Source organism: Sciurus carolinensis, chromosome 9, assembly GCF_902686445.1.
Source record: "Sciurus carolinensis chromosome 9, mSciCar1.2, whole genome shotgun sequence".
Classification (NCBI taxonomy): domain Eukaryota; kingdom Metazoa; phylum Chordata; class Mammalia; order Rodentia; family Sciuridae; genus Sciurus; species Sciurus carolinensis.
The window spans coordinates 7,231,871-7,244,993 of NC_062221.1; the positions used below are offsets into that span (position 1 = coordinate 7,231,871).

Below are 13,123 nucleotides of genomic sequence, written 5' to 3' on the forward strand. Positions count from 1 at the left end.
CTGCCTGGGCCTGCGCCGCCTGCGGGATGGCAGGCGAGGGCTGGCGCCGGAGCAGCAGTGGCTCGGTCTCTAACCCCTGCAAGCCGGAGACTCTGGCCTTTGCGCTGCCGGGGCTTCTCAAGGCTTCCATCTGTCTTTCCTTGGAAGACAGTCTGGCTGCTTCTCTTTCAGATTGCAGCACAACTTTCTTAAGACGGCGAGAGCTTTACACAGGGCAGGTTGTGGAGGTGTCCCAGGTAGTGTGATTTGCCCCTTCTTTCCCAGTTTTCTGTGGGTTTGGGTCACGTCTACTCAAACCTAGGTATGGGAGACTACAATTTATATATAGTATTAAGTTGGGGACTAAGTAATTTGGATAGGGGAAAAAAAAAAAAGATGCCCCTGCACACCTCTTCTCCTTTGCTGATCTTTGAAAGGTGAGGTTTGTATAACACTGTGCATCTAACTTTAATCACTTTGAATATTTTACTCTGAAATGTACCTAAAAACTGAACACAAAGCACTACATCGAAGTAGCTTGTGACAAAGGTGAGGTTTTACAGTTGCTTCAACAGGACAGCTTTTAGAAGGCAGTGCATTTCTACTTTCCTGTTTTTTGAAATTATCCTTTTGCCATCTTTAAAGATTTGCAACTTAGGCATTTCTCTGGGTTTGCTGATGATCAGGAAGTGAGGGTTCCTTTTCATGAGAGCTGTGGCCAGAACTTCACCTTAACTAGTTGGCTTGGAAATAGAGATTCTTTTCTTTTTTACTTAAAAATGGGTTTTTGAAGTTTTATAGCTTCATTAATGGTTAGTTCTCAGGCCATCCTCCTCAGACTTGAGTATTGTGTAGATTTATGATTCAAAGTAAGATTTATGATTCTTTGGGATCAGGTAAACTATACTACAATCTTATGTGACTGTAGGAGCATAAAACAAAATAAAAATAACTGTGGCTTGCAACTTTGTTATGACCATAAAGTGGAAACAAATCTATAGTGTAGAGATAAACAGCAAAACCAATACAGTTCTAATTTAACATTAATTTTAATGTGAGGATGAAGTTTTGTCAAAACTATCTTGCCTTTCACAAGATGAAGAGGTTTGACTGCAGGCAGGGGCTGTTTTGCCGTCAGCAGGTCTGTTTAGCTCTTTGCTGGGTGTTCTCTGTTCTTCAATGTCTTTACCTAAACCACTGCAAAATCTGTCTGCATGAAGCACCTCCCTGCAGACTTTGAAGTGAAGCATCTTTTGTGGGTTGTCAGTTTATGTCATTAGCCTTCCAGAAAAGAACTTGGTTAAGGGCATTGGTTTTGGTGCAAAGGCCCTGGCTGTGCCACTTAATAGCTCTGTCACAATGGTCGAGTGACATGGCCTTTCTGATCCTTGGGCTTCCTATCTGTAGAGTGATGATTAAAGAGCAGCGACTTCAGGGGTGCATGCTGAAGAACAGGTAGGACAGTCCGTATCCAGTGCTGCCTTGTGCAGCAGCCTCTTGGTCCTAAGTTCAGACAGGTCCCTGAAACCGTGGGTCTCCTCATGTGTGACCTGGTCGTCCAGAGCGTCGCTGCCCAGCAGAGCTCTGGCAGTGGGGCAAGTGTTCTGTGTCTGCCATCCAGACGGTGGCCATCCTCCACGTGGTGCTCTCGAGGGCTGGGGTTCTACTGGTGCAGCTGAGGAACTGATTCTTCATTTTATTTAATTGTAGTTATAAGTATCCAGAGTTAGTGATTACTGTGTCGATAGGACAGAACTAGCGTGTGTGTTGATGTTATATTATCAAATTTAAGACAAGGTTTAAAGTGCCACGTGGAGAACTTCATGTCCCTGTGCCCCGTGTGCTGTGGATTTGGAAATCCCCCTGCGGTGGTGCCGTGGTGATGTGGCATTTGTTTTCTTGCTCTCCCTTCAGCCATCCTGAAGCTCTTGACCGCTGTGAGGTTATTGAGAGGCAGCTAGTCCTGCACCTTCATGCTCAGTCGGTTTAGGAAGGCTGTCTGTCCCAAGCTGGAGTCTCCTACCCAGGCTGACATATACACCACCATTACACAGTGCTCTTCCCCGTTCATGTCCAGTTACCTGCAGATACACCTGAAAGTGACTGGCCTCTTCCATCTGTGGTCTTGAGGAGGGGGTCAGGTTAAAGCAAGAAATTGCTTGCACACATACTCATGAGGTGTTTTTCCTGTGAAATAGCCTGTGTTTACATATTTTAATATGCATATAAAATGCTTGTTCTACCTATTTGTGTTGCTGTGTGTGCCATGAACACTCACTGACTTGTGTCTGAAGTGACTTCGGTGACTTATTTATGTTGGTTGCTGTCATTTTGCCATTAATCATTTTCAGGTGTTGATTATTCCATCTGGAACACCCTTATAATCTATAGACCTAAATAGCAAGGTCAGATAGAAATGACCTGAATAGATCAGCTGTCCACAGTGAGAGACTCCAAAAAAGGAGTATTCCAAGTAAGAGAGGATTCCAGAAGTGGGCACCTCCCTGGAATGCAGGCTGTTAGAACAGGAGCCTCCAGCTGGACTCTTAATTACCTTTTCTTTTGTGCATTGGTGGTATACAGAAAAAATGTTTTTTTTTTTTTGTTTGGTTGGTTTTTTCATTTAAATTAGTAGAGTTATTCCATTTTGGTAGTCACGTAATGCTGTGTTGGTTTTCTGCCTCTGAAATCACTTCCAGGTTCGAGTTCACACATAAGAAGCAATCAGGTGGTGCAGGCCAGTATGGGAAAGTGATAGGTGTGCTGGAGCCTCTGGACCCAGAGAACTACACCAAGTTGGAGTTTTCCGATGAGACGTTCGGGTCAAATGTTCCAAAGCAGTTTGTGCCTGCTGTAGAAAAGGTACATTTTCACAAAATTTTGCTGTTTTCACTTGCTGACATCAGTTCACTGAGTATGGAATCATACTTGTGTGCCCTGTTCATTTTGGCTGCGGGCCTGCTTCCCTGGCCGATTATCAGGCTTTACTTCTGACTTGGACCCTGCAGCTCCCTGAGTCGCCCTGAGGACCCGTGCTGTGAGGATGATGGGAACCCGTCTGTTTCTTAATCGTAGCTATCATGTCCTCTTCCTGAACTGCAATTGCTGCATTGCTTTTGTCAGCAGTTCACCTCTGTCCTGGTCCTTAGGGGTTTACAGGAGGCTCGTGCCCTGTTGTGGTGGAACATTTATTCAGATGCCTTGTACCTGGGTGCTGAGTCATCTTTACTTCTTGCTGATCAGCCCGCCCCTTGGTCAGTGGGCCTCCAGAGCCAGTTTTCTAATTTGTAAACTGAGAGCAAAATACTTCAGCCTGCCTCCTTCACAGGTCTGAGGTCAGATGGCACTCTCGTGTCCTGGGGAATCATGAGGTGCTCCACTGTCTCTGCGGTGTCTTGCACCTTCAGTAGTTGTCCACCCTTGCAGGCTGGGGTTTTAAGTTTTTTTGTTTTTTGTTTTAATATATTTTTGGTCTTTAGAGTTTTTACACACACACACATATATGTATGTATATATGTGTGTGTGTGTGTGTATATATTATATACTTTTTTTTTTCAAGTTGTAGGTGGACACAATGCCTTCATTTTATTTTTATGTGGTGCTGAGAATCGGACCCTCGGCCTCACACGTACTAGGCAAGCACTGTATCACTAAGCCACAACCCAGCCCCTTAAGTGTTTTTGTTTGTTTTTTAGCCTTTTAACTTAAAAATCCTTGTTAATGGGTTATTCTTTTGGTTTTAGTGATGGTGGTGGGTTTTTTTTTAGTGGGTAGTGTGTTCTGTGCACCGTACCCTTAATTCAAGACTATTTTGTTCACACAATTCCAAAAATATTCTATCTCTCAGAGTAACATGAGTGAAGGAGAGCTTAGAATTTTTCATCAAACACAATTTGCAGGTTTGAAATGTTGGAAATATAGCATACCATATGTGCAGCCATGTGATGGCTTGGCAGGAAAAAAGGAGTTGTAGGAATTCTGCATGACTGGGTAATAAGAACTGCCAATTTACCAAATTTTACTCTTAAACTCGTGTAGCTTATTGTGTAACCATTACATCTCAACGAAACTGTCTTTTTAAAAGAGAATTGCCTTTGAGAAAACAAAATAATCTTTTAAGGCCAGTTCTTACTGGCACCTTCCGACTTCACGCCTTGCATCTTTGTCACCAGTGAGGTGCCCTCCAGGCAGAGCAGTGCTGGGCGTGAGGAGAGACTTGCGACCCAGCTATGAAATAAACGCCAAAGCTGATGCAAGGTTTCTCTTAGGAGGTTCCTTAGATTTGCTGTCCCTCTGTTTCCTCGTTATAAAATTAAGGGCTGTGGGTTGAGCCATTCTGGAAGGCGAGGCATCCTTTCCAGCCAGCTCACACCTGAGCGTCATATGCTTCCATCGAGATGTCACAGTACAGAGACGTAACTGGTAATTGTGTTGATGGAAACTTCTAAAAAGGTTCTTGAGGGATGAAATATGGCTTATATCCTAAGAACAGGAATTCTGAACAGGCTAGTGCATGCTTTCATTTGACATTTTTGGTAATGCATCTTTTTGACATGAAATCCACTCCTTCCAAAAGTTGTTTTCATTCATCGATAGGGGTTTTTAGAGGCCTGTGAGAAGGGCCCTCTTTCTGGTCACAAGCTCTCTGGCCTCCGGTTTGTTCTGCAAGATGGAGCACACCACATGGTCGATTCCAACGAGATCTCTTTCATCAGAGCTGGAGAAGGTGCCCTGAAACAAGGTGAGCTGCCCGCTGGCGCCTACAGCTGTGCCCTGTTTGCTTTGAGAGCCTCCGAAGGCAACCCTGCTCTTAGTCTTCCCACCCAGACACAGCATACACAACCAAGGAGTGCGGGAGGTATTGCACACATATTTATAGAACTGAACTGAAGTGAGGGTTGAGTACCATATTCTCTTTCTTGCAAAACTCAAAGCCTACCTGATTTTTCTAAATTATCTCGTTTTTTTTCCACATGTTTGAATGCATCAAGTTCTGTTTTTAATAGAAAAAACAAGTGCTCACAATTCCAAGAAATGTTTTAAAGATATGTTAATTATAGTCATACTATTTTTGTTGATTTATTTAAATGTCAGGAAGTCCATGAATTTATAAGTAGCGTTTTCTCATATTACATTGCAAGGCTTTTAGGCATTTTAAGGATAGAAAGGATTTTGAAAGAACTCAGTAAACCTTATCACAATGCAGACTTCTTGCTAAACTGCTAAAATTATCCACCTTTTCCAGAAAATAATACTTGTATTAAAACTCTGATGAACTAGAACCCTAAGCAAGAAGAAAGCAAATGACAACATAGCAGTTTGACATCAAGGTTATTCAACAAAGGAACTTTTTAAAAACAATTGTTTTGCTCCTTTTAGATATACATGACAGTAGAATGTATTTTGACATATACATATACATGGAGTATAACTTCCCATTCTTGTGTTTGTACTTGATGTGGAGTTACAGTGGTTGTGTATTCATATCTGAGCATAGGAAAGTGATGTCAAATTCATTCTACTGTCTCTCCTGTTCCCATCCCCCCTCCCTTCCCATCATCCCCCTTTGTCTAATCCAGGGGACTTCTATCCTCCACTGACAGCCCCCTTATTGTATGTTAGTGTACACATATCAGAGAGAACCTTTGTTCTTCTGTTTTTTGGAATTGGCTTATTTCACTTACCATGAGTCTCCAGTTCCATTCATTTACTAGCGAATGCCATTATTTCATTATGGCTGAATAATATTCTATTGTGTGTATGTACCACATTTTCCTTATTCATTCATCTGTTGAAGGGCATCTAGGTTGGTTCCATAGCTTAGCTCTTGTGAATTGAGCTGATATAAACATTGATGTGGCTGCATCAATGTAGTATATGCAAAGGAGTGGGTTTATTGGGTCATACGGTGGTACCACTCCATGTTTTCTGAGGAATCTCCTTACTGCTTTCTAGAGTGTCAACAAAGGAGCTGTGAAGTTGTGTCCTGGAACCAGAAAATTCATTCTCTGTGCATTCTCTTCCATAGCTGTTATTTGGTAATTCATAAGTAATGTCCAGATATGTCTTCATACAGAATAATTGTGATTCACAAAATGTGTCAAATATTTTCATCAAAGATGATTAAAATAGACAATAGAGAGTTAATCACAGCGCCATTCCCTGAGCATTCGTTAGTCGGGATTTGAAGGGTTCTGTATGAATTTCGGATCGTATGTTGCCTTTGGCTCAGTTTGTGTCTGTGTTCGGGTCTGGGGCCTGGTTGGAGAAGGTTGCTCATTCCTTATTGTACTTGAATAGGAGCCTTCAGAAATTTATGTTCCAGTTTCCCATTGTAAAATAGAAAAGGACTCTCCATTTCCTTCATGTAAGCTCTCTATTAAAAATGCATCTGCAGTCTGTGTTATGGCATTTGGTCACAATCTCAAGATTGTGTCAGAAGGAAACAGGAAAATAAAGTCACAAAGAAATTGGACTTTATTAAACATGATTTCGATTAGAATACCTGCTTTTTGGCCTCTAAGTCTTGACCACTTTAGTAAACCTTAAACCAACAAATTAGTTAAAAATTGTATATGTTTTAGAAATACATCGAAAACAAACTTAGCACCACGTGTTCTGTGAAGGCTCTTCCCTGGGTGCTGGTAGGAGCGGCTACAGAAAACCAGATGATGGATATGGTCACCAGTTAGCAGGAACTCCATTCTTTTTATATGATTCTATGTTTAAAAAGAATAAATATGTGTTTATGTCATGGTATATCTACATATCCAAAGAAAAGTCAACATTAAAGTTTACCAGCCAGTAGAGGTACAGAGGAAAAACACTGAATTACAAATGCATCGAGAGGCTTTATTACCTTCCTGCCAGGTTGTGCAGGTGAGCAGGGTGCCAGCATGCAAAACAGATGGCTTTGGGCCTTTTACATCTGATCCGATTTCTCCATGATTAAAAGATAAAAATGTTTGAAACCTCACATTTTGCCCCATAATTCTTATTTGTCAATTGAAAATAAATAAAACTTAAACATTGGCATGGAATAAAAATTAAAACAGACTTACATTCCTAAAAAAGATAAAAATGTAAAATATCAGATATGAGGAAATTCTTGCCAAATTTACTAAGAAAATCAACTTTATAACACATATACCTCTGTTGAATGCCATATCAGTTTCCATGTGAAAACATTGGTAAGTGAACTTAGTATAAGAATAGCTTATAAGTTATTGTTATATGATGGCAAAGTATATTGTATTTTATATATTAAGATTAGAAGAAAAATAGTTCAAATTTTCATGTATTCTGGTTTGAGTCAGAATTTAAACTTCATTTCTGAGATTAATCGATGGTGTAACTGAAATCTGAAGTGTGAAACGAGAATGTTCAGTTTGGCTGCATTTCTCTATTCAAGTGCTCATTGCCATCATTTTGTGGCCAGTCTTTAGAGAGGGTGCCATGCTTGGTCTCTCCAGAAGTCCAGAACCTGTAACCACTTTGCAAGGGAAACGAAGGCCCAGCCAAGTCATGTTCATTTGATGCCACAGTCTGCTCTTGTCCATTGCTCACCAGCTGTGTAGTGAATCTTACTGACTGTGTGGAAGTGGGCTGGTCATCTGAGCTTCACCAGCCTGCTGGGTGGTGATAACTCCCAATGTTAAATGGGATGAACCTGAAAACACCAACCTACTTATTTGGGCTTAGTGAGTGCCAGGTCCTTCTCCTGTCTGCTGCTTTTGGCCTCATGTTATGCCTTGCCCCCCGTTCCCCAGCTCATTGTCTCCAGAGTGGCAGTAATGACATTGATAGCTTACTGTGCTGTGAATTATGTGAAGTACGGGAATTATGAAGGTGAGTTGCCGTATCTCACAGTGACTTTAAGCTGAGAACACTGAGGCTCAGAGCAGCTAGTTGAAGACCTGAACTTACGTGTGGTTAGTGGTGGAGCTTAAAGTTAAACCTGGGCCAGGCTGCCTGCTCACAGCCGCGTTAGCACTGGCCTGGTTATGTGGATGTTACTGCTAGTGGGTTGAAGTGGAGACATTACCATCTCCACCCACCACTTTGGCTTAAAAGGTCCTATGGTGACATTAGTACTTTGTCCCCATACCGTACCACATTGAACCTGCTTTTAGGACTGGGCTGTCATATGGCTTTTGAAAACTGACAGGGTGATGTTAGCTCTGGGATCCTGTGCTACAGAGTTAAAGGAAGGCATAAGGGCAAGGCTCACTCGGAAGTGAATCGGGAGATGGATTTGGGACAAAACAGTTAAACGGAAAGAATAGGGTGAAAGAATGTGACCATAACTGGACAGACCACCCTCCACAGTTGGGTGATGGGCATTGAACATGACCTTTTCCTTCAGAATATAACCCCTTGATAGTCTAGTTCTACATTATTGATCTGTTGAAAATGGAGGACAGTGTGTAATTCAGTGTAGACAGCTGCTCACATCTCTTGTTCTGGGCACCTTTTCTGTATTATTTATGTGTCTTCAGAACCAGGGACATGCTACTTTTGTGCTAACCTAAGAAATTACGCAGATGAAGCTGCACCTGCAACTGGGGCTGTCAGTCTGCTTCAGGTGTCCGTGACGGGTCTGGCAGAGCCGCGCCAGGAAACGTCCCAGTTGGTGATATTTTGTGAGTTCAGGCATTCCTCTTGTCATGACACAGTTTCACTAATTCAGACTGTTAGTCAAAGATAATTTTGAGCTAGAATATGATTTGAATTAATATTTCTAAGAAGGTGAATTCTGACAGCCCTCTGTATCCACGGGTTATCTATCTGTGGAGTCAACCAACCAGATTGAAATATTCAGAAAAAAATGCCAGAAAGCTGGAAAAGGACAAGTTGAGTTTGCTTTGTGCTTAGTGTTAGTACTGTTCTGGATTCAGGAGGGCGAGGTCCCAGCAGGCACGGGCCGCCGTGTGCCACTGTGACAGCCCTGGGCCCCGCTGCTCGTTGCCGCAGCATCACTCCCTCCCGTCATGCTGGGTGAGAGCTCCACCGCTGAGCCACAGCCCAGCCCCTAATAGTTTCTTTAGAAGAGGTGCGTTAACGAATTTACAAGAATGATTTCTAGTTTATTATAAACAAATCAATCTTCTGGAAAAGTTTTTAAAAGCTTTTATTTTAAAACAAAACAGTTTCTTCATCAACTTTTCTGTCTCGCTTAAAGCCTTCATTTGGAGGTCACATAGCCAGTCAGAACACAGCATTATTCTGAACTAGCACAACTTCTGAAACAAGTATAAATGTTTGAAATTTTATTATACTCTTTCCAAATTACTATATTTAAACATCAGTCAGTATTTGTAACTGTAGGAAGTGTTCTGATTATATATCAAATGGGATAAAAAACAAATATAGACACATTTTTACTGCTGAAATGGTTCTTAACATCTAGTCCAGGATCTTTATTTTGTAGGTATAGAAGCTTGAGACCTGAACAGACTGTTTTCACAGGAGGCATATAGACTTGTTAGAGGTAGAGCAGAAGCTGGAAACGTGGTCTTCGGATTCTCAATCAGGTAGTGGAATTGTTTAGCCTAGAAAGGAAGGAGATGAGGTGCAACTTGATTGTTATCCTAAGCATAAGGGGGCACATTGTGTACCCTCACCCACCCTGTGATACAGCTCTTTTCTTATAGTAAAAAATAATGTCTTTCAGGAATGAGCAAGGAGGCTTGGGTTTACCTTGATTAGAGACTTACGACTTACCAGTTCATGTCCTTAGCCCTAAAGATCTCCAGAGAAATGAGCAACTGGGTAATTTACCTGGTATAAAGCATTCAATGAGCAAATGATATTTTAGGATCCTTTTATGTTCTCTGAAGTTTAATGCATTTTAATAATAAAAATATGGTAATGGAAATACTAATATTAGAATTAAATGTTGTCTTATTGGAATTTCCACATAGGAGAATGACTTACTGGTACCAGAATGAGTCCAGACCAGATACTTGAAGTGCATCATTTGTGTGTGTGTGTGTGTGTGTGTGTGTGTGTGTGTGTGTGTGTCTCCCTCTCCTTTCGTAGAGCTGGAAAGGGAAGAGTGTCCAGTTTGTTTAACTGCTAATGCACTTGTTTTTGTTTGTTTAACTCAGCTTTGGCAAATGCAACGTTATGTATTCTTGAACCTGTTATGTCTGTGGAAGTTATAGCACCAAATGAATTTCAGGGACCAGTAATGGCAGGAATTAACCGGCGGCATGGGGTAATCACAGGACAGGATGGAATTGAGGACTATTTTACACTGTATGCGGATGTAAGTACTATTGATTATTGATAGTCTTACCTTTTTCATCCACAGAAAGAAGTCATTTAGCTTTTGTTTTTGGAAATTATAGAGCAATTTTATATATTTTTCTATTGAATTTGTGCTGTATGTATCTGGGAATTTCTGTAATCTGCTGTTAGAGAAATCTTAAATGCAAAAAGCAAAAATAATATTCATTTTTCACTGTGACCTGTTGTAAACATGCCAGTTTCTCAGGTATAGAGTTGTGAACTTTCTCCTTTTAGTTTTATTTGCACAGCCTGCCTGTCTATCTTGACTTAAATCTGGGGAAGAATGCTGGCCCCTGCTTTACACTGCTACCAGCACATGGACCCACCCCAGGGCTGGGTGTGACTCAGTGTTGGGGCCTGCCCAGCACCATAGAAGGAACACAGCCAGCATCCGGTGGGCATTTATATTAACATTTCCACAGAAGGAGCACTTCTGAGTACTTGGGCCTGGGGCAGGTTGGATGGAAGGAAGGGCATCAGTGGCATCTATTCCGTGGGACTGAAAATTGGTTTCCAGCTGTGACCACCAAGTGAAATAATTTTCAAGTAGGGTTTCCACTTGGAATAAGGCAAAAAGGTTTCTCTTTGGCTTTTAAGTCTTTTAAACCAAAAGTAGTGAATTGAAACCTAAATCTGAAGGCATTAAGTAGCCTTTGTATTTTTGTCTTTGTATTTTTCTCAGGTATTTTTTAGCAAGCAGTGCTTACATCTCTCGTTTGTTTTTAGGTCCCTCTGAATGATATGTTTGGTTATTCCACCGAACTTAGGTCTTGCACAGAGGTAAGCAAGTGTTTATCTTCATCACAGTGCTCTTCAAAAGACCATCCTACACAAGATGAGACTTATGAAATTCTGACTTCATGTGACTTAACAGTTATAAAAAAATTCTCTCTCTCCTCTGCCTCTTAAACTCCTAGGGAAAAGGAGAATACACAATGGAGTATTGTAGATACCAGCCGTGTTTACCTTCCACACAAGAAGACCTCATTAATAAGCATTTGGAAGCAACAGGTCAACTTCCTGTAAAAAAAGGAAAAGCCAAGAACTGACTGTCTTTCTTGTGAGTTTAGTAACTTTAAGTGAATATGCAAGGCTTAGATATGACGGATTCCAGTGGAATGAAATCAGGTTGCTGAAACAAGTTTTAGAAGCCCTTCCTATTTTACATTCAGGAGCTTCTATTATATTCTAAGATAATTCTATGTATATCTCAACTCTGTTGGTTTGTTTTATAGTTCATTGAATAACCTCAAAATATTACTGAAATATACTTAATATTTATTTAAGGTAAAAAGAGATTATTTCAGTTATAGTCCTCAACTTAGAATATGTATAAACTTCCTTTCCACATTTTCTTTTTCATGAGAATTTTCAACATATGGAAAAGCTGGAAAAATAGTACAGAACAGCCATGTTCCTTCCATCCAGATTCAGCAGTGGGCACTTTTGTCAACCATGTTTATCAAACAATAATTTTATTGTCTGTCTCCCCTACATTGAATTTTTAAGTTATTTTGCTGAAGACTTGCAAGTGAATTTTGTACATCATGTCGTTAGTGGGCAGGCTGTCCTGTTTAAGAGGGCATGTCCTATGCCCCTACTATAGAACAGCTGAGTTTCTAGCTGGTTGGCATATGACTGATTGCTTCAGTTTATGGATTCTGCAAATTTGTAACTGCCTCTGTTTTAGGAGTACACGTTACATGCGGTCCTGTATGAAGTAAATGAGATCTTCACATGTGCTCTTCTGGTTTGTGTTCACCTCAATGTTCTTATAGCCCTAAATAATAAAGTGTGATTTACAGAGTTGTTGCCCTGTCACTTCACCCACCTGGTAAATGCTAGTTGAATTTGAGTCTGCTAGAATTTGTCACATATTCATTGAGATTGTGAAAGAACATTCAGCTTTGATTTCTACAGTAAGTTGGGTTTCCTAGGCAGTTTTACCAAACTATGCAGAATTTCTTCATCCAAAAATTACCTTATACCATATTCACCTCATAGTCTTTTTCCTTAATAGATTATAAAAATGAAATAACTGGTTTTAAATGCATTTGGTTTTCTTGATTTATAGACTTTATAATCTAAGATTTCTAGGTTGAAAAAAAGGATTAAGTATTGAGCATATGTTTTTAAGACATTTGCTGAGTAATTTAAGTGTATTACCTATTTTAATTCTCACAACCTTGTGAGAAGGTTTTTTTGCGATAGGGACAGCAAAGGTACAGAGAAGGTTAATTTTTGCAAGACCACACAGCTAAGTAGTAAAATGGATACTTAGGTTGCTTTTGAGGAAGCACATTCACCACCAACACAGCTGTTGCTCCAATAGCATCAGATAACGTGGTTGCTGAGGCATTTGGTCAGCACCCTGGAACCCTTCTTGATGACTTTGAGAACTGTTCCACACGAGCCAGTACACAAGTACGACAGGGCACATCTGGCCATTGAGAGTATCAGAAAGATGGGTAAATTTGGATACATCCTTGATTTGTTAAATATTCTGGTTAATAAAGTCGCAGTGTCAGAAAGGACTCTAGATACCTAATGCATCACCTGCATTTCATAGGCAGTGATGCAGACCTAGCTGGGGGGAGTATCTGCAACAGCACCCTGTGGGACAGCTCCAGGACCAGAACCCACAGTTCCTGCTAACTCATTAGCTTAGTGGTGGTTAGTAAACACTACCTGCCAGCCAAAGTCCGAAGAATGGAAAAGATGAGAAGTATTCATAAATGAGTACTTTTAAAGTGCTGTGTTAACTGGTAGACTCAGACTAGGAAAGCACTGCATGGGTGCCCAGGCTTGACTGCACCTTGAAATCACCTGGACCTTAAAAGTAAATACTCAG

The 13,123-nt window shown here is 40.8% G+C and overlaps 1 protein-coding gene across 2 annotated transcripts in view; it reads left to right on the forward strand.

The window, feature by feature from the left end:
- Positions 1–12,101, forward strand: part of Gfm1 (G elongation factor mitochondrial 1) — a 39,818-nt gene extending 27,717 nt beyond the window's left edge. The window contains exons 14-19 of one of the 2 annotated variants that reach the window (XM_047563343.1): positions 2,679–2,841; positions 4,576–4,720; positions 10,089–10,249; positions 10,999–11,052; positions 11,190–11,332; positions 11,963–12,078. In XM_047563343.1, coding sequence (XP_047419299.1) covers positions 2,679–2,841; positions 4,576–4,720; positions 10,089–10,249; positions 10,999–11,052; positions 11,190–11,321 — 655 coding nt within the window. In that variant the 3' untranslated portion in view covers positions 11,322–11,332; positions 11,963–12,078. Of the gene's footprint in view, positions 1–2,678; positions 2,842–4,575; positions 4,721–10,088; positions 10,250–10,998; positions 11,053–11,189 lie in introns of both variants that reach the window. The other variant, XM_047563342.1, reaches the window with a different exon arrangement.
- The last annotated feature ends 1,022 nt before the right edge of the window (positions 12,102–13,123 follow it).